The sequence below is a fragment of the Botryllus schlosseri genome, chromosome 3 (assembly GCF_051294905.1).
Source record: "Botryllus schlosseri isolate E-star chromosome 3, Bs_hap1, whole genome shotgun sequence".
Classification (NCBI taxonomy): Eukaryota; Metazoa; Chordata; class Ascidiacea; order Stolidobranchia; family Styelidae; genus Botryllus; species Botryllus schlosseri.
In genome coordinates, this window is record NC_137238.1 from 38,291,766 (window position 1) to 38,319,151 (window position 27,386).

Below are 27,386 nucleotides of genomic sequence, written 5' to 3' on the forward strand. Positions count from 1 at the left end.
AAAGTGTGTACAGTGTACACCGTATCCTATACAACTTCTCCGTATTGCTCTCCGACTAAACTACGAGCCTTATAATATGGGGAATCGCGCCATGCCATGCTATTTTCTAAAACGTGCTGTTCGAGAAAACAGAGGATTAGATTAGCATCGCATTTCCATATCAATACTACCATTTTCATCCCATGATGTGGACGAATGCTTATGCTATTGAAAATACCTGCTGGTATGCATCAATATGAATCAATCTCGTCACCTATCGCATAGCTCAATTGGCACCTTTTTACGATCCATGTGAACGACTTATAGGATCGTTTTCACAACTACTTACTTACTTGAGTACTTCTACTCGTACTTGAGTAGAATTATTCGTCGCTACTTCTACTTGAGTAGATTTATCGACTACTTTGACCACCTGTTGAGTAGTCGGATAAGTAAAGTATCTTCACTGACCACCTCTCGCACATGACTGGTCTGGATTTACATCAACTGTCCAGAAAAGACATTTTCGGTATCAATTTTATTTGACAAAAAACAGGCAATTCCCAAAATGCTACACAAAAACGATGCTTCATAAACATCTAGAAACCACTGTTAGAAAATTCCAAGGCGTACCAAAAGTATGCGACGTCATGTTCAGGACTGAATCAATCGCAGAAATTCTTTTAAAATCATTTCGAGCTTCAGGACAGTGGTTGAATGAATAGATACCCTTATTTTGCTGATGTAGGCTAGAGGTGTTCAAAAATAACACTTTCTTCAAATATGTAACTAACTGGCTGCTTGTCAAATTGTTGGGTTGCCTACAAAAACTGCACATCAAATTTGGCTCAATTGCAACCTGTAGAAGCATTGCTATTAGATTAATTTGGATTTACGAAATAATATTGAAATATTTTCAAATTTTACTGGCTACCCCATTATAGGACATTATTCATTATAGAATTACCCATCATGAGCACTATGTTTTTAAATCCAAAATTTTGAACTCCAATAACCTGGCTTGTACAATGTACAGGTTGGAAACATGTCTAATTTGTTTTGCCGCGATTTTTAAACCAACATAACAATTTCATAGGGTAGTCTGAAAAATTTGTAAATATATGTTACTATATCTAGTAAATCCAATCTAAGGTGTTTCTAGTGGCTGGAATCGAGCCAAATTTAATGAGCACCAAACAATTTTATCAAGTAGCCAGTAAAATCTGAAAAATGATTTTCGAGCAGCTCTAACGTAGGCGGATGTTTACGACACAACCGTCGAGACTCGTGGTGCAAAATAGACGGGAAGGATAGAAATTGGCTCAAAATGGCTAAGCAGCGATATTTTCTATAAAATAGTAGAACAGTGACGGTTCACGCATCATGCAGGTTGATGAGATCTTTCTCGGGCTGAAAAACAAAAGTTCAAGATATTTACAGTGCTGAAAGACTGGTACTAATTATGAATCTAGTTGACGATCAAGTAACTACTGCTTTTTTGAGTAGTATTAATTCTAGTTGCGCATTTGCACAGAATTAGTCGTAGAACAACTATACAACGTTTGGCGTGAATCGCGATACCGGTGTTCTGTTGTGTGACATTCTTGCAGCCATTGCTACCTCAGAGTCATCTCTTATAACAGTGATCTAGTCAGGGGGTGGGTTTTGGGGGGCGAAACCCATCAGTTTTGAACTAAAAATCGATTCCATCTCCAATACTTCTTGGCTCATTGGCAATAAAGTAATTCGTATTATAAATCATTAGTTAGATATGTTTTAGTTAGTTAGCCCTTTGGCCGCGGGTGGATCCTATAGGATCCATGGTCAGTTTTTTACAAACACGCATCAATCATATGAAGATATCTTGCGTTTTAGTGGCCATAAAGGGTCACAATTGCAATTTATGAATAGGTATTGTCAATGCGCATACAATGAGCTATAGATAACATATTTCACTATCGCATTGTTCGATTAAAATGCTTGTGAAGTTCAGAAAAATCTGTGCCGTTCACGAGAATGAACGCCCGTGACATAAATCTTGTATCGCCGTTGTAGACATCGCGGTTTTCCACAAATAGTTGTTGATTACACCCAACTAGCCTGCGATCGGCCTGTTGCAGCCTAATTACGCGTGCAGCTGGTATCAATCAAGTCGAATACACATAGTTGCCCTGGTTACATCGCACCAATCACAAGCAATCAGACCCAGAAGGAGCCTGCCACCACAGATAGGTCCTAATGAAATGAGGCTCGATATGTCTTTACCGCACATGCCGATATGCACAGCAGCTATGAGAAGAAGGTGTCACTATTGCTATGTTCGTCTACAAGAGGCGAAAAAAGTTGGTGTCACTCTGGCAACAAAATTGACAAAATTTTATTGCAGTGTATGCGGGGTCTATCTCTGTAACAATATAAGACGTCAATGTTTCACATCCTTCCATACGAAGCCTTCATTCTATCCTTGAGCAGTGTAGTTTGTCAATATTCCACTTGTGATTGAAATGTATTGTATTGTGCCAAGCGTAAATATATCGTTTTACTTGAATATATATGCTGCGATGCGCATGCGATACACAATAAACCATATTGACGGCATAGCTGTGCCTGAGGAAGCATGTAGGTAGGTGTTGCAGGTTATCACTACCTGTCAATTCAACCACCATGGATTCATCTGTTGTTGTTCAAAGAGCAAGGTTTATTTCAACGCATAGCAATAAACCGTACAACTGATTGATAGGCGATTACCGATTACATACAATGATATTGTGATGGCCAGACTATCAAAACAACGCGCGCCGCGTGTGTGAGCCTAGTTTGCAAGATGCGCGACGTTGAGCACGTGTTACATAAACGGCCTTCACACTCGACTGTGTTACGGTATGAAGCTCACTCAGGACATTTTAGAAAGGTGATATTGCTGTGAAATCAGTCAGGCGATGATTTCACCCCGAGAGCGTCTGTGTATGACGTAGTGGGAAATTCAGTAACAAAATTCTCTTCTAATTTTTCAAAACCTGAAACACTTCTTCCAATAGCGGTATCAGCTCTCTCAACTGATCAATCCAAGTGGCTCAGTGGGTTAGGCAGCTGTTTCCTGCTTGCAACGATATATTAGGTGTTGATTCAAGTCCCACAGTTCGGATTTTATGATCTTTTTCGTAAGAGCGCTAAAATTTGGACTCGAGGCCGACCGCGGGAGTAGGGTTAGTTGCGGATTTTAAAAGGTTGGTTAGTTCTAGTTGCCACTTTCAAAAAGTGAATAGTACTAGTTCCAGTTGCTAGTTTCGAGCGGGTAGTTCTAGTTTTGAGGAAGTAGTTCTAGTTCTAGTTGCTAGTTTCAAGTAAGTAGTTCTAATTGCGAGCTTTGAAAAGTGTGTAGTCCTAATTCTGGTTCTAGCCGAGTGTTGAGGATAGGTAAAAATGCCACACCTGTGAGTTGCCTTTGATAGCTCGCTGCAGAGTGTTGATCCAAACCAAAGCGACATCGCTGGAATCGCATTCAAACCTGACAAGACAGCAATATGATTACGCAGAGCCGAGCTATATATGGCAACATTACTGCTAATGCATTGGAGTTTATACGCGACTCAAAGCGTCATTCAGTCGTTTTGTGTAGTCATTCACTCGTTTTGTGTAAAAAGACATGTTTAGAAACTTTCTTGAATCGTATAGATCAGTGGTTCTCAAACTGGGGGCGTGAAGCTGCGGTTAACTGAGATTTTTTTCTCGTGCTCTGCACGATTTACCTTCTATTCATGGCTATTCCTGCGTGCATAGTCTGAATTTCATGTTTGACAATTATATCATCAACAGTTACAACCTTACATGCCATCAAACTATCTGTTGGGATTGCTCGAATTCTGGTTGCATTTTGTGATATACCGATAAAGGGGCGCGGAATTTTTCACTATCATTAAGGAGGGCGTGTCTAAAAAAAGTTTTGAGAACCACTGATATAGATAATTAAAACCCGAATACCTCAATCAATCAATCATTTTTATTTGTCACACCAGTGAAAATCCGGTACGGACCAGGATGACGACGAGGGGCCGCAAGGCCTTAGTACACAGTCGCCACCTGTAGGAGTGTAGGAGTATACACATTCCAATCAATGGTACAATACAAATGACAATATATATACAAAACTACAAGAAATGCAGAGAAAAAAATTTCAACAAGGATACACGAGCTATAAATATTACAGTTCCGAGACTGCAGTGCAGAAATGAGTCAATAGAGCAGATTATACGGTACTTTCCAACAACAAGACAGTAGTTGCAATATCAGCATTTAATCAAATATACTTATCTAATATATATTTCCGATAACGTTTTTTAAATAGATGATCGGGCAAATCTCTGAGGTCTTCTGGTAGAGAGTTCCAGGTAGCGGCACCAATATAATAGAAACTTTTCTGGGAGGACGATTTATATACAAGCGGAAGTAACAAACCATTTGATGAGGCAGAACGAGTGAAGTGCGAATGTACCGAGGCAAAAGTAGTGAAATGATTGTCAGAGAAGGGTCTATTATGTTGGAAGATATTGTGCATCTTTTTTGCCGTTTCGTATTTTATGATGTCTGTCACTCTCAGCATACCAAGTTTTTTGTATTCCTACACCACTTAGTGCCCGTATAGCACTATTCATCAGTTTGCCGATAATATCAAGTCGATATCACACTTTGAAAGAAATATTGGCATCTGCCATTTGATGTTAAATAATATCGGAAATTTTCTTGACGTCACAGCATGAGTGTAGGGAGTCACGAGACTTCTAGACTGGGAATATACATCTGTTTCTCATTGCTTACAAGTGTTCAGATTCATTTTTTCTAATTTATTTCATATTTAAGCTCAGCAATAGCTGTAAACCTGTTCCACTAAATGCTCTGAAGCTTTGGAATTGGTCCGTAAGCTAGATGCAATATATTTTGAATGCCTAGCTATACCGGGGTTAGCTGTGAAAGTGCTAGGTACTGATTTCATTGGTGTCTAGTTACATTACAACCCTGACGAATATCAAGATACAAAGTGAGTTTGTCATCAGACCTGTAGATGTCTCCTTGGTTTGGGTTAGAAAGCTGGAAGCAGTTTGTCCGGTCTTCCGAATAAAGCACCATCCACTCTTGGAGCGATATGATCTTGTACGGGTTCTGTTTAAACTAAAAACAAAGCCGGTTGCGTTACTGCGCTAAATTACTGTCCAGCGAAATCCAGGATCTTACCTGGTTGCGTTCCGTTGGTCGAAGGCCTTTCCCGACATAGAATGCCAGGTCGCTGTCAAACAAACACGCCCAAAATCGAGTCCACGTCGCAATCTGTAGAAATCATGAAGCATATCAAGAAATTGATATCGTCAATTTTCAAAGTACTTACACAGATTTTGCCTACTTGCACTCTTTGAAGTGATAATTATTTCAGACTATTTCAACTTATACTTCATGATTCTTAGCTTTTTAGTCAAAACTGGGAATACTTTTCACTTACTCTGAAATCGTTACTAGAATTAAAGCCACAGCTTTTTTCAAATTTAGATTAGAATTACTGATTACTAAATAATTACATTCCAAATTAGAAAAGAACTGCAACAAGAATTAAGGTAAATTCATATCAAATCAAAGTTCATTATCATAAGCACGAAAATGGCAAATGCTTGTTCAGCAAGCTGGGCTCGTTTTACATTATACAGTTCTCCCGTAGCATTTTCAGGAAAACCAGAAATGAGATTAGAATTGAAAGAAGAGCTTAGCAACATTCACAAATTATAATTAGATTACTGGGATTTTGATCTAATTAGTCTAATTAAAAACTAAAATTCCCTGGTTATTCAATATAGGTATATAGGCCTATACTTGCTATTATTACAATTAACTCTTGATAAGGGGAACACGGAAAGCCTTTGAGTTAATAAATGAATGTGCAATGAATCTAGTCTCGAAAGCAATAAAAAAGTACAAACACATCAGCCGTCAGAAGCACTTACATTTGGTTTTCTCCCTCGTTTAAGAACGGTTTTTCGCTTCAAACAACCTTCAAAGACACACCGGCCGAGATTCGCTTCGGACATGCTGCAAAATAAGACTTTTGTCAAATTTTCCATAAAAATAACCGGAGTTCAACTAGGGGCAGGTCAAAACAGACCTCGAGAGTTTAAAAAGTTGAAGTGCCATGTTACAGACATCCTCCTGGAAATGGATGAAATCACAAACATTCAAGTGATGTACGGCACACCTTACATACCCAGGCTCGGCGTCTATGCATGGAGAACTGTGTATTTCTAGTCGTTCAACTAAAGCAGAGGTTCCTAACCAAGGGGAATTTCGAAATTGATAGGGGGGAATCTGGCTTTGGCGCTGTATCGGAAGGTACACTGGGTTCATAAGGTTTTTAGATTTCTATGGTATAGAACTGTTAAGTAGAAATTAGTTCTGTATAATTGTATGTTTCTTTGGCAGATTTTAAGCTAGGTGTATGGTTAAACGCCTTCCTTAGATATTACACCCCCTGATAAAGTGAGGCTCGCGAGATGATTTCGTTGTGCCCGGACTGGCTCTCGACCAAATTGCTATTATGCAGGAAAAGGTCAAGCCGAATTTAGCACAAGCCCGCTGGTGAAATTGTTTACCTTTTTGAACCAACATGAGAGCTAACGTGAAAAACATCTCAAATTCGACGATTCAACTCAAGGCCATAACAAGCGGACTTGTATTTATTTTTCGTCAGCGCCTACCCAACCGGTAAAAAACAGGTCAAATTTAACTGTACTTCACCAAAGCGTAGTGCGATCCGCATTCGACATAGTTCGGACATATCTATCATACGGTATCTATCTATCAATTCAAATGTTTAGCCATTAATTTCTCGGTCAACAAATGGTTGTGCGTTGAAAAGCACGTTTTTTAGTCACAGGCAACTTTTTCATAGGGTGGGGTGATTTTAGCTCAAATACCGGCCAAGAGGGGGCCACGAGACGAAAAAGGTTGGGAACCACTGAACTAGAGTCATGACAGCAAAATGGCGATAATCTAATTCTAATCTAACTTGTGACATGTTTCTATGCTTTTATATAAATTGTTAGCTGCTATCTGATTTTCCTGAAGATGCTTAAGAACTATATTATTTGAAACGAGTCAAGCTCGGTGTTCAAACATTTGCTATTCTCGTGCTTATATGAATGAGCTGTGATTTGGTATGGGCTGGACTTGATTCGTTTCTAATTCAGAATTGAATTCAATTTCCGCACCGTCAGTCATTCTAATCTGAAACTAATTTGGAAACCACTGTAGCTATTATCTCAATTCTAATGTAATCTGGAAAAGCTGGAAATTTTCTTGCTAGGGTTAGTGTCGCATGTACAGGCAAAACCTATGCCTGTAAAACTGACAGCCTTTGCCTTCAACTGAACCTAAATCTAAATGTGACGGGTGTGCACTTCATCTCACAACCTGCCCTGCCGGTCCTCGTCAATCAAAGCTTCCTCTTCGTCACTGAACTGGCCGTCTACGTCAACTGGATGTAAGCCTGGGTTGGACTTGGAGCCGGTAACCTTCACAGGCCTGGGAGATCTCAAAGGGAACGTCAAGCTTTTCATTTTCCAGTCCGGCACTGCGCTGCCATGACGGATCTGAAACTTCTTTCTGAACACATGAACAGCAAACTTGTACTATCTACTTAATTCTCTAACAGCCCAACATCAACTAGGCCTACACACAATTCAAAACTTGCAGCTAGAACTACTTGCATTTTAAAACTCGCAACTAGAACTACCGGTACTCACTTTTCAAAACTCCCAACTAGAACTAGTCATCTCTCAAAATTTGCAAGTAGAACTACTAAGAGTAAGTATATACTTGGAAAAAGTACTACAAAAATTATTCGAGTATAGTGAAGTACAGTATTCAGAAATAGTAGAAGTACTTCCAGTGACACCAGCGAGCCAAGATTAGAATAGATCAGATTTAAGTATGCAGAAAAAGTACTTTGAAAAGGTACCCAACTAAAATAGCTGAGTAAAAGTGCTAAGAGTAAACCATAAAGTAAAGTATCCGAGTACTCAAAAAAGTACAAGTCCTGCCCCCCTGTTGTAAACAAATCATATAAAGAAACCAGCCTGACGGCGTTCCATGACGTATCGTCGCTAAACTCCGACCCAGAGTTTGATCGACTGCTCGTCAGCGATCCGTTCTTCTTGACAATTGGGGCAGCCCCGGGCGAGATGACGCTGTCGTCCAGCAGCGAGGTTGTCGGCGTTTGTGGGTTGGCAGGGGGTACCGCGTTTCGTGGCAGACTGCCGCTAAAATGGAAAGATATGCATGAGACAGGTTACGTCGTAATTAGCGATGGTGTCAGTGATTAGAGTGCTCCAATCTGAATAGAGTGCTGATCCTAATGATTTAAGTATTGAGACATCATCTTTTCAAGTACCGATAAGATGCGCTTCTTGCCCATAAGATTTTACCAACGAGAATAATAGTTCCTACTATTTTACACTGTGGCAGGCTTGAAACCTAGTTTGGTGATATCGCAGGATACGAAACATGTAGTGCAAAGCCGTGCTCCACTCACCGCATTGTCACAAGAGCATTGGAATGGTAGAAAAGTATCAAATCATAGTTAATGTGATGTACAACAGGCCTTTGTGGCGGCATAAAAGATACTTATGATAACTCTCCGCATTATTCATTATTTTAAAGTGACACCTAATCTTCAAATCAGAAGCAAATCACTCAGGTACTCGGTTTTGCCTAGGAGAGAAGGTTAAGAAGTACAGATTCGAGAAACTAGGTAGAATTACTGCAAATACGGACATGCACAAAACCGAAATAACAAACCTTTGTTCCGGAGAAGAGTGCGCTCGATGGACCGTGGGGAAAGGCGATGAGCCGTTACATGCGCTTTGGCCTTTCAATCGAACAAACGAACGTCTTGCAAATTAAAGAAGCAAACGCAATTAAAACCGAGGACAAATACAAGAAAATTACGCAGAGCAAAACAATTCCCTGAGCAAAGGACAGATTTGGACAACTAGATCATTAGAATCATTAAAGCAAAATGCCGGTAATCTGATTTGCAAAAATGTTTCTATGTTCTCATTTTAATTCCAATCTAATTTCTGGTGAACCCGGAAGTGTTACAGGAGAACTATATCATGTGAAATGTTCCAAGCTTGTAGCACAGACATTTGCTATTCTAATGTGTAGGAGAGTCAACTCTGATCTGATATGAAATGGATTTAGTTTTGTTGGATTTCATTCAAATGTGGAATTAAATAAATTACCCAGTCTGTGCAAAAAATTCAGAAATTTCAATTCTAATCTAATTTGAAGAACATTGCGTAGCTAACATTACAATTCTCATCTAATTCAGAAAAGCTGAACATTCTCCAGTTGTCCAAGTCTGACACTAATGAAATTCACAAAATGAGAATCATCAAAAAGTTGCATGCATACTACAAACACATCTTCAGATAAACCCGTTACCTTTTATGAATTTTCGAGGGATCGCTACGGGGCCTGATGTCTCGACCCAGGCTGTGTGATTTACGATGGCCCGGCCTGAAATGTTGCGTGCTGGGCGGGGTCATCGATCGGCGGGGCAATGTCGGATCGTACCCGGGCAGTTCTTCGACGGTTAACGTAACAGGATGATTCGGTTCGATTTTCAAAGACCTCCTGTAAAAAATTTGTTTGGTAAGATGCGTCACGCCTGAACATTGGTCGTCAGTAACGAAGTACTAGTACTTTTTTAGAGTCCTCAATAGGTTTTGTCTACTACTTTTTACACGAGTGGTTCTTTTAGACTTGGATGTTTGTAGCCAAAAATACCTTTTATATTTTTAAAGATCCAGAGGAAAATGCTGGGACGGTCACTCGATTAATATTTTTCAATATTTCCAAGAGCTGAGTGCACACCACTTCCACTTCTACTTGGAAAGTTTTTAAGAAAATCTACAACCTACTATTCAAAATTCAGCAGAAAATGATTAGTAGTAAAGTACTCTTTTATTTACTGGACTATCGAGCATGGTTTGCCTTACTCGAGTGCTTACATTTTCGACTACTTTTATGCAGGCAAAACTACTTACAATTTCCGAAAGTAGACAATACTATCGGGATAAGCTTGTGTCGATTTTACGAATGTACATTGAGCTTAACCGCTCATGCTGTTGACATCATGTTTTGTGGTACGATTGTTGATATACGATGTTCTTTCCAATTCTCTACTAGTTGTTGACGATTACCCCTGACGAGTGTCAGCCGAAAATATTCGGGATCATTTCAATATCCATATACTATTCAATTGTATATTGAAGTTCTGTGCCTACAACAAGCTGTTCAAATCCACATTTTGAAACTACCTATTTAGTAATTTTCAAATTGCCATCATCTGCTACCACCAGAAATGATTTTGACTTTGATTTGAAATTGCTACTTGTGCTTGTAATCAAATTGAAATTCACGGCGGTATTTCATCTTCTACTTGAGTCAGAATAGATATTTGATGAGCAGCATTATCGCCACTAAAACTTGTATTGCAGCAAACAATACGTATATAATTATTGCCAAATAAATTCCACTTTAAGTTTTTCGACTGGCTCTCATCAGGAGCGAACGCCAGTAAATCAGGTTAACCAAATTCGAAATGTAGAAAGAATTTTGTCGTTGTGACATAATAATGAAAAGCACACAGAGTCGTGAACGGCAGTAAACAACGCAGGTTACGGTACAACACACACAAAATCGGCTGTAAAACAGCACTAATGAAAGATTCGTGTATGTATGTAGATATGTTCCAACATGGCAATATGAACGTATTGTTTGCTGCAATATTGAACTTCTGTACTTCCGCAAGCCTATTTAAAACTCATATGTACTGATGCACGAACTTGTAATTTTCTTCCTCCGCAAACCTTTGCAGTTCTTCGATGTATTTCACAGACTGCAAAAACTTTTGGATATGCGGGATGACGCGAAGATGATCTGAAAGAAAATTGCAAAAACTTGCCCTAGTTATAATAGTATTAGTCTAGGGCAGGGTTGCTAAACTGGAAGATTCGAGTCATTGCTCATTCTCGAGTTCAAGTATGGTTCAACTCACTTTTTTTGAATATCTTGTGTGATATCGATGGCAGGGTTGTAATGACTCGATTCAAGTCACGATTTTCTAATAACTCGAGTCATTTTCTTAAAATACGGAAATGACTAGACCGGAGTCAATCTGCGTATTGACTCGACTTGGACTCCAGCCACTGTGCACGACATAAACCAAGTCATATGACTTGAGACTCGGACAGCCAAGACCGCCGTTTCATTGTAATTTCGAAGAATATCAAAGTAACCAGACTACACTTGATACTGATACTATAAACTGAGCAGTCAACACCGTGACGTGGATTCAGACTTGATTCGGTGGTGAAATGAAAATGACTTGACTCAAGTCGAAACCATGAAAATGAGATTGACTTGTGACTTGGGTTACAACCCTGATCAAAGTTCTCGCATTTAAAATACCCTAATTTTTGTCACTCTTAACATGTTTATTCAAAGACAGTTTCTGGCCCTCGGCCTATTTTTCAATTACCGGTCCTGATATACAAGACTTAAATCTAGTCATCTCGAGTCACATGAGTTGGTCTAGTCATGCGTAAGAACTTGAGCACAAATCGAGGCAATACATAAAGTCGGGTCAGAAAACCAGGATATTTTTAAGGATAGTAAGAACCTACCATAAGAAGATTGTTGAAACTCTGCGATGATTCTCAAAATGTTGTTCATTTTATTTGTTCTTTCGCGAGATTCCAACCCTCCAGTATCGGGATGCGCCGAGTCGACGTAGATCAGATCGGCGAGATAGAGGCCTGCGTATCACGTAGCATTAGTATGGAGACAGAATAGAGTTCAGTAGGGTTCACTCATTACCACGGCACAATACTGTAAATGATGCGGAAAGCTTAAATATGTTGGCTACCTTTCATGCGACCACAAAGAATATAACACCAGTTCTACATGATATGAAAGATGACTTGGTATTTTCTCAGCCATACCTAGTCTTTGCACTTAGTGACAATGCTGTGGGTCGATCACGACTTCACAGATGGAAGCCATTTCCAGTAACATATATAGTTTTTTACTGCATGCTTCGTATGCTGTGATACAACCTATCCAGGTGTCAAGGCTTTCCCAGTGGAAATAGTAACGTAACTATAATTCTCGTTGCTAAATTAACTCTTAATGCCAAGGACTGCATCAATTCCGTACTAGAAATCATCCCCCGCTACTCGACTCGAATCATTGTGACCACCCCTAGTTGAGAGATTTCATACCCAAATAGGGGATGCACGGCAGTTTGGTTCCTTCGATGTGTTTCCTGAGGTTACGCCGATTGCTGTCTTCCGAGAGCAGAGAACTCAGGCGATCAAAAGTGGCTCGATGATGCTTGTTCACCAACTGGAATGCACAATTTTTCAGTGACGCGATTTCATCCATATATTCACACTCAAGTACGCATAGAAATTTCAAAGTACGTATTCTAGCAAAGTACTCTAAACCTGGTTTTGTCGAAAAAACTGTTGTGTGGAATCATGATTCCTAGTAGGTTATGCAAAATTTCACTATGTTCTTTCCAATTCCCAACAGATTGCTAACAATTACCCTTGCCGAGTGTCAGCCGAATATATTCGGGTTCATTTCAATATCAATATACTATTAAAAATTCCATTACTTACTCAAATAGTTATGATTTTAGACCGATTCTACTTCTACTTCCAGTTACAAGTTCTTTATCCAAAGGTAAAATGCTCCCTTTTTACCTTGCTAGGAAATTACTACTTCTACTTGTACTCGAATGGAAGACGAGACGCTCATGGATGTCACAATCAGTATGCGACGCTCTGATTGTTCTGCACAATGCTGAATTCAGACTTACAGTTCGATTTTGTGTAGTGGCAGAGCTTTAAACAGATTATAAAATACACTTTTGTGTGAGATCAGTTAAAAACATTTTTTGCTCGAGTCGCCTTACATAAAACTACGATCTTTTTTACCAGAAATTGCGAGCGAGTTTTGCATCTGCTGTAACAAAGTTGAACAACTAGAAAAAATTGATCTTTTCCAAATCAAATTAGAATTAGAATGACTGAACTGGCTCAAACTTAGAAATCAGATTCAACTCCAAATTCAACGAGAAATGAGATACAATTAAAGCGAGAGCATAGAAACATTCACAAATCGGACAACAAGAATTATCTGCATTAGCAACTTACCGACCAAGTCTTGTGGAGTCTATGGATTGATGAACTGTTTAATGACGAAACAATCGCCATCAGACTGTGCAAATTGTTCAAGTCGTTGAGTTTCTTTGCTATTTTGATGAAATGCGTCAAGATTTCCGCGCGGATTTTCAGAGTCTGCGCGTGTAATATCTCGTCGATGACGTAGAAACTGGTGTTATTGAATCGTTGCGTCATTTGCACCACATTCGGAGAGGTTTCGGCCTTGTCTTTTTTAATCCACCCGCATAGCGTGAGTTCGTGTGGGGGTATTTGGCGAAAAGCGACCAGATCGAGGAGAGTCAGTTGACTGGCAAAGTCTTCCGCTGATACTTTCAAAACGTCGAACACGACAGAGTCGAAACTCTTCTGATGCTGGACTCTGGCCGTGGCTTCGGAAACCTAGATGCAAAAAGGATTGGGATAAAGAGCTGGTCAAAGTTGTCATCATCGATAGCGTTGGGCACAAAGTAGGTTACATTGAGCTCTCTGTCCGCCTTGATTATTTGAAATTTCATCCCGGACCGTCATATTTGGTGATAAGATTGTTGAGATACGATGTTCTTTTCATTACGATTACCTCTGAGGAGTTTATTTCAATAATATTTCATTAATATTGACTGTATATATAATAAAAGTAAATAAATATTTCTCAGGTTTGCACCAACATGAAATACCTCAATACGATCTTTTGGAACATCGGTATAAGTTTGGAATGTTTAAGGGTTGCGACCCCCAAAACCCTGGTTACGCCACTGTTAGTACTGACGACTTTGAGGCAGCAATGGTTGCAAGAACATCACACAACAGAACACCAGTATTACGCTTCACGACGATACATGCTTTTTTGTTGTTATCCAAGTAATTTTAGAAGTCTAGAACTTCCTCTAGAACACTTTTCAAAAGCCACAATTTGAACTAGAGCAGAACTAGAACTACTCTAAAAACCAGTAGTTAGTTGGTCGCCAACTAATTACAATGGTAACTTGTACAAGTCTGGAAAAGACTCATGCAAGTACAGAAATTCAATATACAATTGAATATCACAGAAAATAATGGTAAAATAAACTTGTATTATATGCTATATACATTTTTCGTAAGTTTGCAGTAACATACCTCGGAGCCATCGTCAGGATAATGTCCTTCGTAGTTGGTCATCATACCAGGTACCGGCAGCCACTCCGCTTTTGCTGGGTTCTTATGTAAAGTTTTTCGCGGTATATTCGGGCTTTTCCTCGGGGCAGTGTGTCGCCTTTTACCGCTGGGTGACAAGGGCGTGCTTTTGGCAGAGATGCTATTTTGTAGCGGGTGACGAGGAGTCTTTTGCGGGGTCAGGCGATGCGACGGGGGTAACGTCGCGCTTCGGTTGGGGCTTTGTGGGGCAGATTTTGGCAGTCTGGTCGGCGACTGGCAGTAGCCTTGCCGGTCCGATAGAGCTTTTTTCACAGTGGGGGTTTGACAATCCTTTTCGAGCGACGCTGCTAAACCTTTCAATGGAGCTTGCTGAAAGAAACAGATATAGTTTCATCCAACCGAAATGAAAAACAAAGAAATTAATATACATTCATTTTGAAATATGCCTAATCTGGTAATCATCACCAACTAGTAGACATTCCAAAAGAACTTGGCATATCAAAAAACATAAACAAAGTATTCTGTATCGCATAGGAATGATCAACACGACATTACAGGTCAAGTAATTTCATGTAACTTTTGGGAACTTACAGCAGCTAGCATATAAAATTGGAAGAAAATTATCGGTATGGGAACAGGGTTAGCAATACGATAAGAGGTTATCAAGTAATCCCTTGACAATTCCTCAATATGTTGCAGTAGGTAGATAGGTAGCTGTCTAGTCAGACTTGTATTGTATAATCTGCTCAACAGGGTTGTAACCAAGTCACAAGGCTCCGAGTGACAAGTCAATCTCACTTTTATAGTTTTGACTCGAGTCAAGAAATGTCGGTCTTGGCCGTCGGAGTCTCGAGTCATATGACTTGGTTCGGGTCATGCGCAATGACTCGAGTCCAAGTTCGAATCAATACACAGATTGACTCGAGTCGAGTCATTTCTGTATTTTGAGAAAATGACTTGCGTCAAGTCGAGTCGTCAGAAAATCGTCGACTCGAGTCATCAGAAAATCGTCGACTCGAGTCGAGTCATGACATGAGTCATTACAACCCTGTTGCTCAGTTTGCAAAAGTCGAAACTCGAACTAGAACAAACGACCTTTAAAATCCGAAACTTACTAACTAAAACACAGCTAACTAACAACTGACAATACGAATTACTGAATTGTGAAGAAGCTATAAATATTGGAGATAGACTATAGAGTCTGTATTTCAAAAGGAGTTTCGCCCCAAAAGCCACTGTTATCAGTGATGACTCTGAGCTAGCAATGCTGCAAGAACTTAACAAAACAAAACACCGTCCTCACGAGTCACGACGACATGTGTTTTCTAATTGTGTTTCTTAAAATTCGCAGCTAGAACTAGAACAAACGAGTAGTCAGTTGACCGTGAACAGCTAGATTGTGGTAGTTTGTAAAAGTCTGCCTCGAGTGGGTAATAGATCTCCTTAAGTAGTAGATATTATATATTATAAGAGTGTGAGGATGCAAACACTTCGAAATATACGACAGAATTAAAATGTGTCTTGGTAAATCTACGGAATGAAACTTACATTTTCTTTACTGGCAATTGCTCTCAATGAAGGTGACGAGGGACGCCTCTGTCGTACAGAACGTGGAGATGCGGGAGGAGGTGGCAGTTTCCGCGGCAAAGACGAAGATTTTCCAGAGAGGGGCGAATTTTGATACCACAAAAATAATTCCGAAGAGTACGGATGCTCCGGATTTTGTAGCGATTTCCGCGGAGTGTTATTATTACTGTCACAATTGGCAGTCGATTCTTCGGAAGGTCGGAAGATAACTTGCTGCGATTTTGATAACTTAATTGATGGATTGTTCACATCACCATGTCCGTCGGTGATGTCATAGCTGTAAATACGTTCTCCCACATGCTTTGGGGAATTTCGAAGGCGTGAACTTGGCCCAGAGATCGTCTCCCCTGAGTTTGAGTTTTCCGTGGCCTGAAAGGAAATTCTCGGAATGTAAAACAGGAAGGATTCGAATGAAAAATTGAAATCTCTTGTCAGAAAAAACCGCGTACAATCACTCGAATGCATATGGATATTAATTCAGGCTGAATTGGTCTCAATGAAATTCTATTGCCTTTTAAATAAACTTAGTATAGTATCACACCAACCCAAATTGACTCAATACTAGCTAAAAAATTAGTATATTGTCGGCAAACCCTCATTACATCTTAATTACCAGTTGGGCCTACTAGTCCGCAACAGTAGTGTGCAAACTATACCGTAGGCTACATCCACAACCACAGGTAAACACTAATAATTATAATCAGAGTTACGACCTAGATATTAGAAATAGCATCTGCTGACGCCTCCGAGTAGTAGCAACCGCGATTCTCAAACAGCTGCAACTAATTGGCTTTGTATGTCAAGAAATACCCGCCGCTGTTTCAACGAACGTCAAGACGCGCGGCTATAGATCGCCATTAAATATAAAACCAAAAGCAAGCGAAGCGTGCAATAACACAGCGCTCGTCACATATTAAATATGACTCATTCACAAAGGTCGGTGTGCGCCTCCAGCCAAGGTTTGTTTTATTGCGGTGCAAAATTTTAAATGGTCACATATTGCAAAGAGAGTTTCTTGGAGGTACAGAGATTCTGTAAACAATCTAATTGCCGACAAAACTCTGTCGAAATATATTCGGGTCAATATGTATGTGATTGTACAATTTAAGCGAAGGCGGCGTGTCCTTTAAAATGGGAATAAACAGCTGAACACAAACAAAAAATCAGATCATCAGCAGTACTACGTATTGTGAAAACTGCACCTACACTGAATGAATCGGAGGATGTTACGTCAATGAACAGTCGACGGGTCGCGAACAACTGAATTTAATTATCGCAGAGCTAAAAATAAACTCGCGTGGGGTGAGCAGCGTAGTATCTTGAACTATTGATCGGAAATTGCGCTTAGAAAGACATCGTCATTCATGCACAAATCATGTGGGCAATTTTGAATCATTGAACGCGTCTTATGATAGCCACGCGGTTTGATTATTGAAAGTACATCTGTATAGGTATGGGTGGTGTGACAATATCTACTTTGGCAACATGGTTTGATAGAGACGTAACCAGTAGACTAAAAATCCTGATATATCTTGTACTGTAATTACAGCTAAATGGCGGTAATCGAACTCTTAATAATTCTAATCTAATTTCATACATTTACCATTGTCGTGCTTATGAGAATTAAGTCTGATTCGATAAATGAGCTTAATCTGATTTTCGTTACACATCCTTCTAATTATGAATTCAATTCAATTTCAAGAGTTCACGAATTCAGTAACTCCAACTTGAGTCGGAAAACCGTAGCTATAATCTAATTTAGAAAAAGTAAACATTTTCTAGTTGCCCAACTATATAGTAACCAGCCATACGGCAGTTATATACAGCATTTGGAACCAATGGTACCGCTTGATCCCACCTCAAAAACGGAATCGATCGAAACACTGCTACAACAACTCAGCGCGTCTTCGTCGCTGTCCCACTCAAATCTGACGTCGTTCAGTCGCAATTCGACCTTGTTTCTCGGCTGTTCCGTCACTGACAAACGTTCTAACCCGGTCTCAACGTCGTCAAAACGCTGCCATTCCCAAGATTTGGATCGCAGCGCCATAGGGCGCCCACAATCGCTCTGGATTCGCTTCGACCGGAACAGGCGAGTAGAGAACATGTCTAAATGTCGGCAGCTCGCACGAAACGTTGAAAATATCCGACGCTTACGAGAAAAATAGCCTTCTCTCGTGGAATTTCTACATTAAAAATATAATCTGCCCGATACAGCGATGGGTGAGTTCGGCGCTTCGTAACTCGTGCTGTGCACAACCGAGTATTTGAGTCATTGAGTGATGCCATTCTGAGTTCAGTATCAAATGTGTACCTTTTATGTTACCGGTACCACATAAAATATTATACCAGTTCTACATCACAGATGATTTAATGATTTTCGACGATGCCTATTTCATTGCACTTTGGTGACAATGTTGCGGGTCGATCACGAATTCACAGATGCCATTTCCGCGAACGCGCGTAGCTTTGTAATATATGTTTCGCATGCTGCGATACGACCAATCGAATTTCACAGCCTTTCAAAGTATACTCCCGTCGATAAATTTATTGCAACTAGCCTACTACCCATTTCAGATTCAGTACGAGAAACGGTTTTTATCAAGAACTAAATTGATGCACCAATTTCGACGACCTGGAAGCCTTGGAACCACGATTTGTCGTTATCGCCATATCGAAAATGTGTATCACAATCGTACAAAGCTACGCGGCATTGTATGGTCGAAATCATACCAAATAATATTTCTTTTGATGTAGAACTGGTATCATTCTCTCTGTGGTCGCATAAAACGGAAGATATTTGAACTATCCACATCATCCGTACCCTTATGAAGTCGTAACGAAGGATACTAGACTCGCAAGCGAATCTCTGAGGAACTGATTTTGCCCAGCCCTGCTCGTAGCTCTGTTTCGTCTTACTTGCAAGCCACAAAGCTCAGAAGAAAGCACACACGCCAAGGCGTAAGACCTCCCCCAAGGGAAATTAGAATAAATAATGCAACAAATGCGTCAGTTGCCTCCCTCTCGCATTGGATGATTAAATCTTAAGCGGTAGACTGCAGTTAATGACAACGCCACCTGAATGATCGATTCGTTTGTGACCTCACATTGGATTGATAACAAAATACTAACTCGAAACAAGGCGTCGATTAGAAGGCATTGATTACACACCAGAAAGTATTACCTATCGATATCGACATACAAAACAATATGCTGGCATCTAGAATAACACGCATTTCCAAGTCAAGTGTTTATAATTTCAGACTGCTTCTAAACGAAATCAGCTTAAAATAAAAATAGAGCTTTAGAAACTTGCAAATCGCTACTTCTAGGCCACATGACGTTACTTTTACTTCTACTTGAGTAGCAACGCTAACTACTTTGACCACTCCTGCATGTAATCTATAAGAAACTGATCAATATTTCCAGCCTGGCAGTCGCAGATTATAGTTCTTCAACTCCCTACTACTGTTCCGTGATTTCACGAAAATTACCGATAATTTTTGCCTCTCATGACCTAGGCCTACCGGTGTTTCTTTCAAAGTGCGTTATCGACGAGGTGTTATCACGAACCGATAAAATAATCGGCCGGGATCTAATCTCAAAACATGAAACAGAACTACCGCTGACCGCGCCTTTCAAAGCCTACGCAAGACTCAAATGCTGACAGACACTTGCCGATCACAAGACGCCTGGTAAAGTGATGATTCGTGAATATCGGGCAAAAGTCCAGACTGGCAAAGCTACCATGCAAATATACGGCGTCAAGAAGTTGCAAGCAGTCGCAAAATCGTTCATTTCTTGCGTAAGCCCGAGTATCATCCCGAGATGATCTGCATTCACGTAGATCAGGGCTACTCATCCGGCGGACCGTATCTGTCTCAGTATTAGGCCTAACATAGTTTTTTTGACAAAACCAAATCCATTATCGTCGATTTGCATAAGTCAGCGTATTCCAACATTATTGTTATAAGGTTTAGATTTCGCATTAGTATGGCCAGAGAAAACCTTCCGTCATGCTTTGAAATCACTCTCACCACTTCAGAACCAAGATGTAAAGAACTAGCAGCAAATATAACATGACAAGTCACATACTAACTGTGTTCAATAGAACGGTAAATACATTTCGGTTACTACTTTGCTAATGTCGCTTTTTGTAATAAGTTATACCGTATTACATTTGTACGACTGTGAAGTATTTCATGAGAGTCATTGCAAATTTTCTTCTTTTATAACTAAACCTTTAGTGATAATAGTTGAGTAGACCTGGCGTGAATCTCTGCTTCAGCGTGTATAACCTTGCAATTATCGAAGATCTTCCTATTTCACGCAACTAGCTTCTTTGTCATAAAACTGTCCGGCCGCGGCAAAGACATCGAATCATTGCGCGAGTATTTCTGTCGCCCACACGCAGGACGAATGATAATCTGCTTGAGGGGGCGACAAAAATACTTACGCAGCTTGTGTCGTATCGTACGTCACCAGTTTGGTGACGTCAACAAGGCGTAGGACGAGCATGCCCATTTAAAACGTAGGCTAGGACTAGATAATTCTAGTTGTCCAATTAGACCGAAACAATGCCCGTCTAATTCTAATCTAATTTGTAAATGTCTCCAATTTCCATGCTTTCATTTTAATCCTAGTACGACTTCTGGTTTCGCTGTAAATGCTCCAGGAAAGCTGAATAGTGCGAAACGTTATAACCTCGGTGTACAGACATTTGCCATTATTGTGCTTATGAGAATGAAGTCTGATTTGATATGAACTGAGCTTGATGCGTCGCATGTCTTTCCAATCCGGAATTTCATCCCATTTTCAAGTTTTTACAAATTCCGTAATTCTAGTTGTAATCTTATTTGGAAAAGCCGACAGATGTCTGGTTGTCCATGTCTGATCACGAGACTCGTAAACAATACAGGTCGTAGCGAGGCCTCAAGTCCACTGTGCGTATAGCCGATTGTGATGTGTGTACCGCGTCATAACGACACATGCCACCTCAATTTCATATCTGGCCCTTTATCCGCTGTTACTTTTCATTCAGCTCCTAATTATGTTTCTGCCAAAGTACGTGTCAGTCTAAAAAGTCTGCTACAGGTCGTTTCGACTTCTTCCTATAATTACATTAGATCGCATAATAATATATATAATATACACAGCTAAATCCGGACACGCGAACGTGTAGCATAAGTAAAAAATATTCGCGCTACTTCGGACAGAATGGTTCCAAACATGTTCTAGTCGACTAAAAGCTTTTTGCTTTCAATTCCGACTGTTTTGTGGTGTACTTTTATGAAGTAAAATACCGTTTCATGGCTTAGTACTGGATGAAGAATTACTGTACTATTTTCCGCAGTAATTGTGGAACAGTTTGGTATCGAAATATTGTACAATACAACTAACAAAGATAACTCTAACGCGAATAGTGGCAATTACTGCAGTATAGAGCAGCTGCAATTTATTCGTTACCTGCAGTTGTTTGGCTTTATGCATAACTATGAAATCATAGTGTCCGAGTCAAGAGTCGAATATACATATTACATACATAATGAACTCGATGAAAAGTGTCTTTTACTTGTTTCATAATGATAATGTTCAACCCCTCAACATACTTTGCCAGTAGAGCTACGATGCGATGTTACCTTTCCATTCTCCATCACTTCGTCTTCATCCGCGAACGATAAGTTCACCGACATCTTCTATGACGTTATAATCCCACTCAGCCCGCGATCAAATCAGCGTTCTACGCCAAACCATCATCTCTAGTCTGTTTTCATTAAATTTTACTCACTGCTAATACAACGCAGACCAGTTCAAATTTGTAATTTGAACGAACGTCATTCGTGTAAGCTCCTAACGAAGTGAAATAATAGCTTCCTGCCCTATAAGTGATAGAGTCGACAGTCGATCCTCAAAACAGTCGCATCAACAAGATCGTAATGCGAGGGTGATAGTAACGACTAACCGCTAACGATTTGCGATGGTACGCACGTCCTATTGAGTAATACCCAGAAGTGATTGCATTGCTCATTTGACAACTTGCATACGCGACATACAGGGTTGGAACTCAACGAAAGTACAGCGATCTCGTCACGAGAACGACGTAATGCACATGATCAGTAGAGCGCCAATTTCAATCAGACCCGCTTTGTGAGGGTGTCGATTACTGGAAAGCATCAATATTTCGACTTTTCCATTCAGAAGGGTTCGATTTCACTCCCACGCGCGCTTCTGTGTCACGCCACGAGTCCATTCACGACGAAATAATTACGCGCTGATTTACGAACTACATTATTATATCCTGTATCCACACAAGCAGACTCAGACAACTAGGCTACATAATTCTAGTTGTCAAATTACAGCGAAATGTCGGCAATACAATCTAATCTGATTGGTGAAATGTCTCTATGTCCTCATTTTAATTCTAATTCAATTTCTGGTTTTCCTAAAAATGCTACAGGTGAACTGTATCGTTCGAAACAAGCCCAGCTCGGTGTACAACAGACATTTTGAATTCTTGTGTTTGTGAGAATGAGCTTCGATTTGTTATGAACTAGACTTGATTTTTGTTGAATTGAAGAAAGTGTGTGGCTGTCATTCTGATTCCAATCCAATTCTAGTTGTCCCATTCTGCCCACGAGCGATTCCGTGGGTCGAGATAAACAAGGGCATAGTCAACGGCGTGTGAACGAAACGCGACTAAAATTATGTCACTTCTAATCTACAACCCAATTACTAGTCAACGCTCTAGATTACTTGACCATGATGTGATATATCGACTTATGACACACGCTAGATAATAATAGCTTGTCCTCTATGTTATCTTCTGTTCCTTTTCATTCAGTGTGCACTGTGCATCTCGCTATGCACCTATCTTTTTATTGTGTCGCAATCTTGGTGTTTTGAAAGGAAAACATTACCAATGAACGGAATTACAATGCATTGCATATATGTTATCTTCTGTATGCTTGGTCAAGGTCTGAATAAAAGACTGCACCAAGTAGTTTCGAATCCTTCCTGTCTTTTTATGACTGTTATTAAAAATGGATGGCAATTTAAACTGTGACGCTTCTAATCTGCAATCCGTCTCTACGTGGCTTCCCTTCTCCAGTCTGAACCGAGAGTGAATGTTTTCGCTTCACGCTCCACTTCAGAAGCGTCACGATCGTAATAACAAACCACACTCGGCCTGATCCTACGAGAAGCGTTCGGCTTGTGAGTCGCCGGTCCGCTAACTCCCTACAAATGCGTCTCGAGTATCAGCTTTCACGCGTAATGACGCATCAAAGCCGCTGAAGAATCAGCTGGAACTTTCTGCTCGACCAGAGACGACTATTTCGGAACATGACGCAAGATCTGTTCAGTAGATAACCTCGGGTTACCATACGTCCTCTATTAAGAGGATTTATTTGTCCTCTTTTTTGACTTTTTTGAAAGTGTCCTCGGAGGACGGCCTTTTGTCTTCTTTTTTGAGATTTTGTCCTCTTTTTTGAGAATTTAGGTCATATTTATAGCAAAATGCGTCTGATATGCCGTAAATCAGCACTGAAGTGACGCTCCGGCGTGTATTTCTGGAGCTGAGCGAGAAAGTTGACCTTTCTCTTTGGTCAACTGACCACAAAGTCGGGAAAATTTACCGTTTTTTGAGAATTCTTCTCCGGTTTTGCAAGTCTAAAAAAGTGCCCTCTTTTCAGATTTCCAAATTATGGTAACCCGAAGATAACCAGAAAATCTGCCTTTGAGCAGGACTGTAGAGGCAAAAGTGAACAATAGCAGAATAACGCCAGAAAAGCAAATCAAAGCACATGGAAAGCGAGTGCGAGTAAAACCGAGTAGAAGTGGAAGTAGGTCTGTTACAAAATCCTCAGAGATGGTCAAAGTAGTTATTGCTGCCGCTCAAGTAGAAGTGGAAGCAATGATTTCCAAATAAGTTCACAGCATTCTAGGCCTAGTTTTGTAGAACTGAAGTGTAAGCAATCTAAAATCAAAAATAATACCTATTCAAGCACTCGCCAAAAGTAGAAGTACTCCATTACTGGCTGCCACTGCAGGCTAACCGCTTCTGGACTGATATCAAAGTGCGCTTCGTTTCCAGAACTTGTGCTCCTGTTACCTCATAATTGCAGGTAATCCGCTCCAGAGTTGTTTCTTTTGCAGCTTACACAAAATCAATAGCCTCGGGCCTCGCATCCGATTTTTGCTACTCAAAATCAATGATAAACATCTCTTGACACAATGAGATAGAACCTTGCCTCGGATGAGCTAGCTTTACTTCAATTGATAGACGACAGACTCGTAATAACAACTGTGTTTTCAAAATGCGCAACTTGGAACTAGAACTACTCACTTTTCAAATACGGAACTAGAACTAGTTGCTGATGATTACCCCTGATGAGTGTCAGCCGAAAATATTCTGGTTCATTTCAATTCAATATCAATACACTATTCAATTGTGTAGTGAAGTTCTGTACCTCCAAAAAGCTCTTCAGAACTACAACTAACGACCGTGACTTGGACAACTAGAAAACTTCCAGCTTAACAAAATTACACTAGAAGTAGAATTACAGCTACAAGATCACAATTAGAATTACTGAAATCCCAAAAACTTGGACAGTGAATCAAGTTCCGTTAATTCATATCAAATCATGGTTCATTCTTATAAGCACGAGAATAGCAAATGTCTGTATAGCAACCTTGGCTTGTTTTGCACTATACAATTCTCCTATAGCATATACAGGAAAATCTGAGATTAAATAAGAATGAAAATCAGAGCACAGACACAACTTACAAATTAGATTAGAATTAGATTACCAGCATTTTGCTCTAATTAGTCTAATTAGACAACTAGAATTATCTAGTTTTTTGAGTCTGCTAACAACCTTTGAAAACCCACTACTAACTAACTAGCTTAAACACAACTAACTGGATTCGATCATGAATCTTATCGGAATTGTATCAGCATTTTAAAGGGACAGGGCTTCGACACCTCAAAACCCACCCCTGGCTGCACCACTGTTAGTAGCAATGACATTGAGCTAGCAATGGCTGCAAGAACAGAACGCCGGTATCCCGATACACGATACACGCCAAGCGATGACACGTTTTCTTGTTGTGTGGGAACTAAATTTTTCAAATCAGCAACTAGAACTAGAACTACTATAAAAAGTAGTACTTGGTTGGTTATCAACAAACTGAATTTGCAGTCTGTACAAGACTGATAGCCGCCCCACGCCACTACACTCTGAAGATCGAGCACTCATTACGAGATTTGATCCCAAACCCGATTCAGGCGTGGCCCATGCGATGCATGAATTATTAAAGCTGAATGGCTAGAGTTTCCCCCTCGGGATTCGGAGTAGTTCAGATGTCAGATGATGTCATACATGTGAAAAGGGTCATGGCAAGCACGCATCATTGGACTTGAAATTTGAAGATTGTGGACATATAATTTTCTTGTCCATTTAGTGCTAGTTTCAATTAAAATATGACTATTTACAAAGTGAATTTTTTACTAGTTTTTCAATCGGAATATATTTTTCAATGGTGTATTAAAGTTATGTACCTCCTATTAACACGAATGTTGTGGTATAAAAAGTTCTCAAATCTGCACTAGTTGCTGACGATGGAGAAACAAACAAATATATACATATTTTCTGAAATAGTATAGGCTACCAGTACTGACATTATGAACCTCCACCTCCAAGACACCTGAAATAATGAAGCAAAACTAGCCTCTCAACCAGTTTTCCAGTTTAAAGATGGCTGTGTGCACGGATTGGGTCTCTATAGAGAGAGAGAGAATGGGGGTATTCGGTTTCGTCTGCACCATCGAGGTGCTTTTGACGACGGAGATGCGATACGACCGTATGGTCATCTAGTCAGCACCCCCGCTTTTTTTTCTCCTCCATGCTATCCGTAGATGCCGAGCGCCTAGCAGGATAGCGGCGGATACCAGTTTTCGAGTCTTTGGTCTGACCCGGCCGGGGATCGAACCCACGACCTACCGATCAAGTAGCCGGACGCATAGAGCAGCGATAAAATCTAAATATACCGGCAAGTTGTTTGAAATTCGTCCGAATAAGTTAACCGGTGTCTAAAGCCTGCTGTTTCGACTTGGTTTGACCGAAAATTCTCAGGTACATCTGATTTTCAAAACAATTTAAAAATCCGGACCCAGTCCGGCTATGCTAAACATCAACAAAAGAGACTCCAGTTACGCCCGTCACACTGAACGCAGGATTCCCAGAAAACGACCACAGATTTCACAATCACAAATTAAAATCGTTTTTCACCCTACATTTTATGTCACACAATTCAGACTCGTTCACAAAATTCTACATCATAAATCAACAAGCTTTTATTCTGTCTGTGGCACTCACGCACCACCTATCATTATTTGTCTGCAAAAGTTAATTATTGAATCACAACACCAGCGACGCGACGTCACAACGACAACAAAAACAACGTAGACTGATCGATATTTGTCAATCAAACTTCTGGCCTACTGATGACACTTGTAAAATCAATGAGCCGTCGCAATATGATGAAATAATCGTCACGCAGAAGAGTGGATGGTAGATTGTAATAAAGGATACCCTATTGCCTACATTTCAATACTGCAATAGCCTACATTTGTATTTCAAGATATTTACGTTAATGATTAGAATCCAACCGACATTGGATTTGTGAATTGATACCGAGAGAGCAGTTAACTAACGATATATTCAGTCGATAGTCAATAGATTGAGGCGCATGTCCAAAACTATATAGAGAATTTAGTTGAACAGATTTGCATCTTTTGTGATGCATGAACTTGACATAAACTAGAAAGGCTGCATCTGGACACCAGTAAGCAGATGTGGTCAGTAGGCTAATGAAGCACTTTTACTTTTTCAAGATTTTCAACGTGTACTGGTACTTCTACTAAACAGTTTTCCGGTTTAGGCAAAACTGGACTGAGAATGCTCACATTTTACTTACTCAGAAATCACTGTTTCTAATTATAGTGACCGCATCTGCCTGCAATCAATAATAAATGACGAAGAGTCTCAGTCTAGCAGTCACTTCTCTCACTCCGTACTACCATGCTGTGATGTCATGCACCATGAAAATTGCCGATACTTTTTACATCAAATCGCTGATGCAGACATTTCTTTCAAAGTGTGATACCAACTCGATGTTAACAGCCAACTGTCAATAATTGATCAGGCTCTACTGAATATGTTTTAAAAATGTATATTAGATTTATGTACACCCTAAACAGTACAAAAGAGTCTCACCTTGGAGTTGTTCTTGGGAATGCCAGTTCGTATCCGATGGTCTTGTGATCGTGATAAAAAAGAAGTAACTATTCGACAACACTGCAAAGAATAGCAACAAAATGATCAAGTGATTTAGCTCTGTTGAGTCCTGCAGTGT

General features: G+C 40.0%; 2 protein-coding genes and 1 long non-coding RNA gene across 10 annotated transcripts in view; 2 read left to right on the forward strand and 1 right to left on the reverse strand.

Annotated features, from left to right (window-relative positions):
• LOC145435216 (surfeit locus protein 4-like) overlaps positions 1-27,386 on the forward strand; it is an 86,953-nt gene that overhangs the window by 27,512 nt on the left and 32,055 nt on the right. The window lies entirely within an intron of this gene.
• LOC145435258 (uncharacterized) overlaps positions 1-27,386 on the forward strand; it is a 39,300-nt gene that overhangs the window by 7,678 nt on the left and 4,236 nt on the right. The window lies entirely within an intron of this gene.
• On the reverse strand, positions 503-27,195 carry LOC145435177 (ras-specific guanine nucleotide-releasing factor RalGPS2-like). 6 transcript variants are annotated; one of them, XM_080312487.1, is made up of 16 exons: positions 21,581-27,195; positions 15,933-16,340; positions 14,367-14,753; positions 13,245-13,652; positions 12,306-12,429; positions 11,709-11,840; positions 10,869-10,962; positions 9,463-9,654; positions 8,815-8,907; positions 8,094-8,276; positions 7,429-7,620; positions 5,967-6,051; positions 5,209-5,301; positions 5,033-5,145; positions 3,412-3,487; positions 503-1,389 (listed from the first exon to the last, which is right to left on the reverse strand). In XM_080312487.1, the coding sequence occupies exons 1-16, from the start codon at positions 21,662-21,664 to the stop codon at positions 1,354-1,356; spliced, it is 2,700 nt and encodes an 899-aa protein (XP_080168613.1). In that variant the 5' UTR covers positions 21,665-27,195; the 3' UTR covers positions 503-1,353. The 6 variants fall into 6 exon arrangements, with proteins under 6 accessions (XP_080168613.1, XP_080168615.1, XP_080168610.1 ...); XM_080312489.1 differs by having other exon boundaries at positions 21,611-27,193; XM_080312484.1 differs by lacking the exon at positions 21,581-27,195 and adding an exon at positions 17,830-21,566.

Excerpts from the sequence above, each read along its gene's own strand:
- LOC145435177 (XM_080312484.1), bottom strand. The coding sequence starts at position 18,078 with ATGTTCTCTACTCGCCTGTTCCGGTCGAAGCGAATCCAGAGCGATTGT. Across the intron at positions 13,653-14,366 it reads ATCCTGACGATGGCTCCGAG|GTTTCCGAAGCCACGGCCAG; the intron begins GTATGTTACTGC and ends TTTTGCATCTAG. Across the intron at positions 8,277-8,814 it reads CACTCTTCTCCGGAACAAAG|CGGCAGTCTGCCACGAAACG; the intron begins GTTTGTTATTTC and ends TTTCCATTTTAG.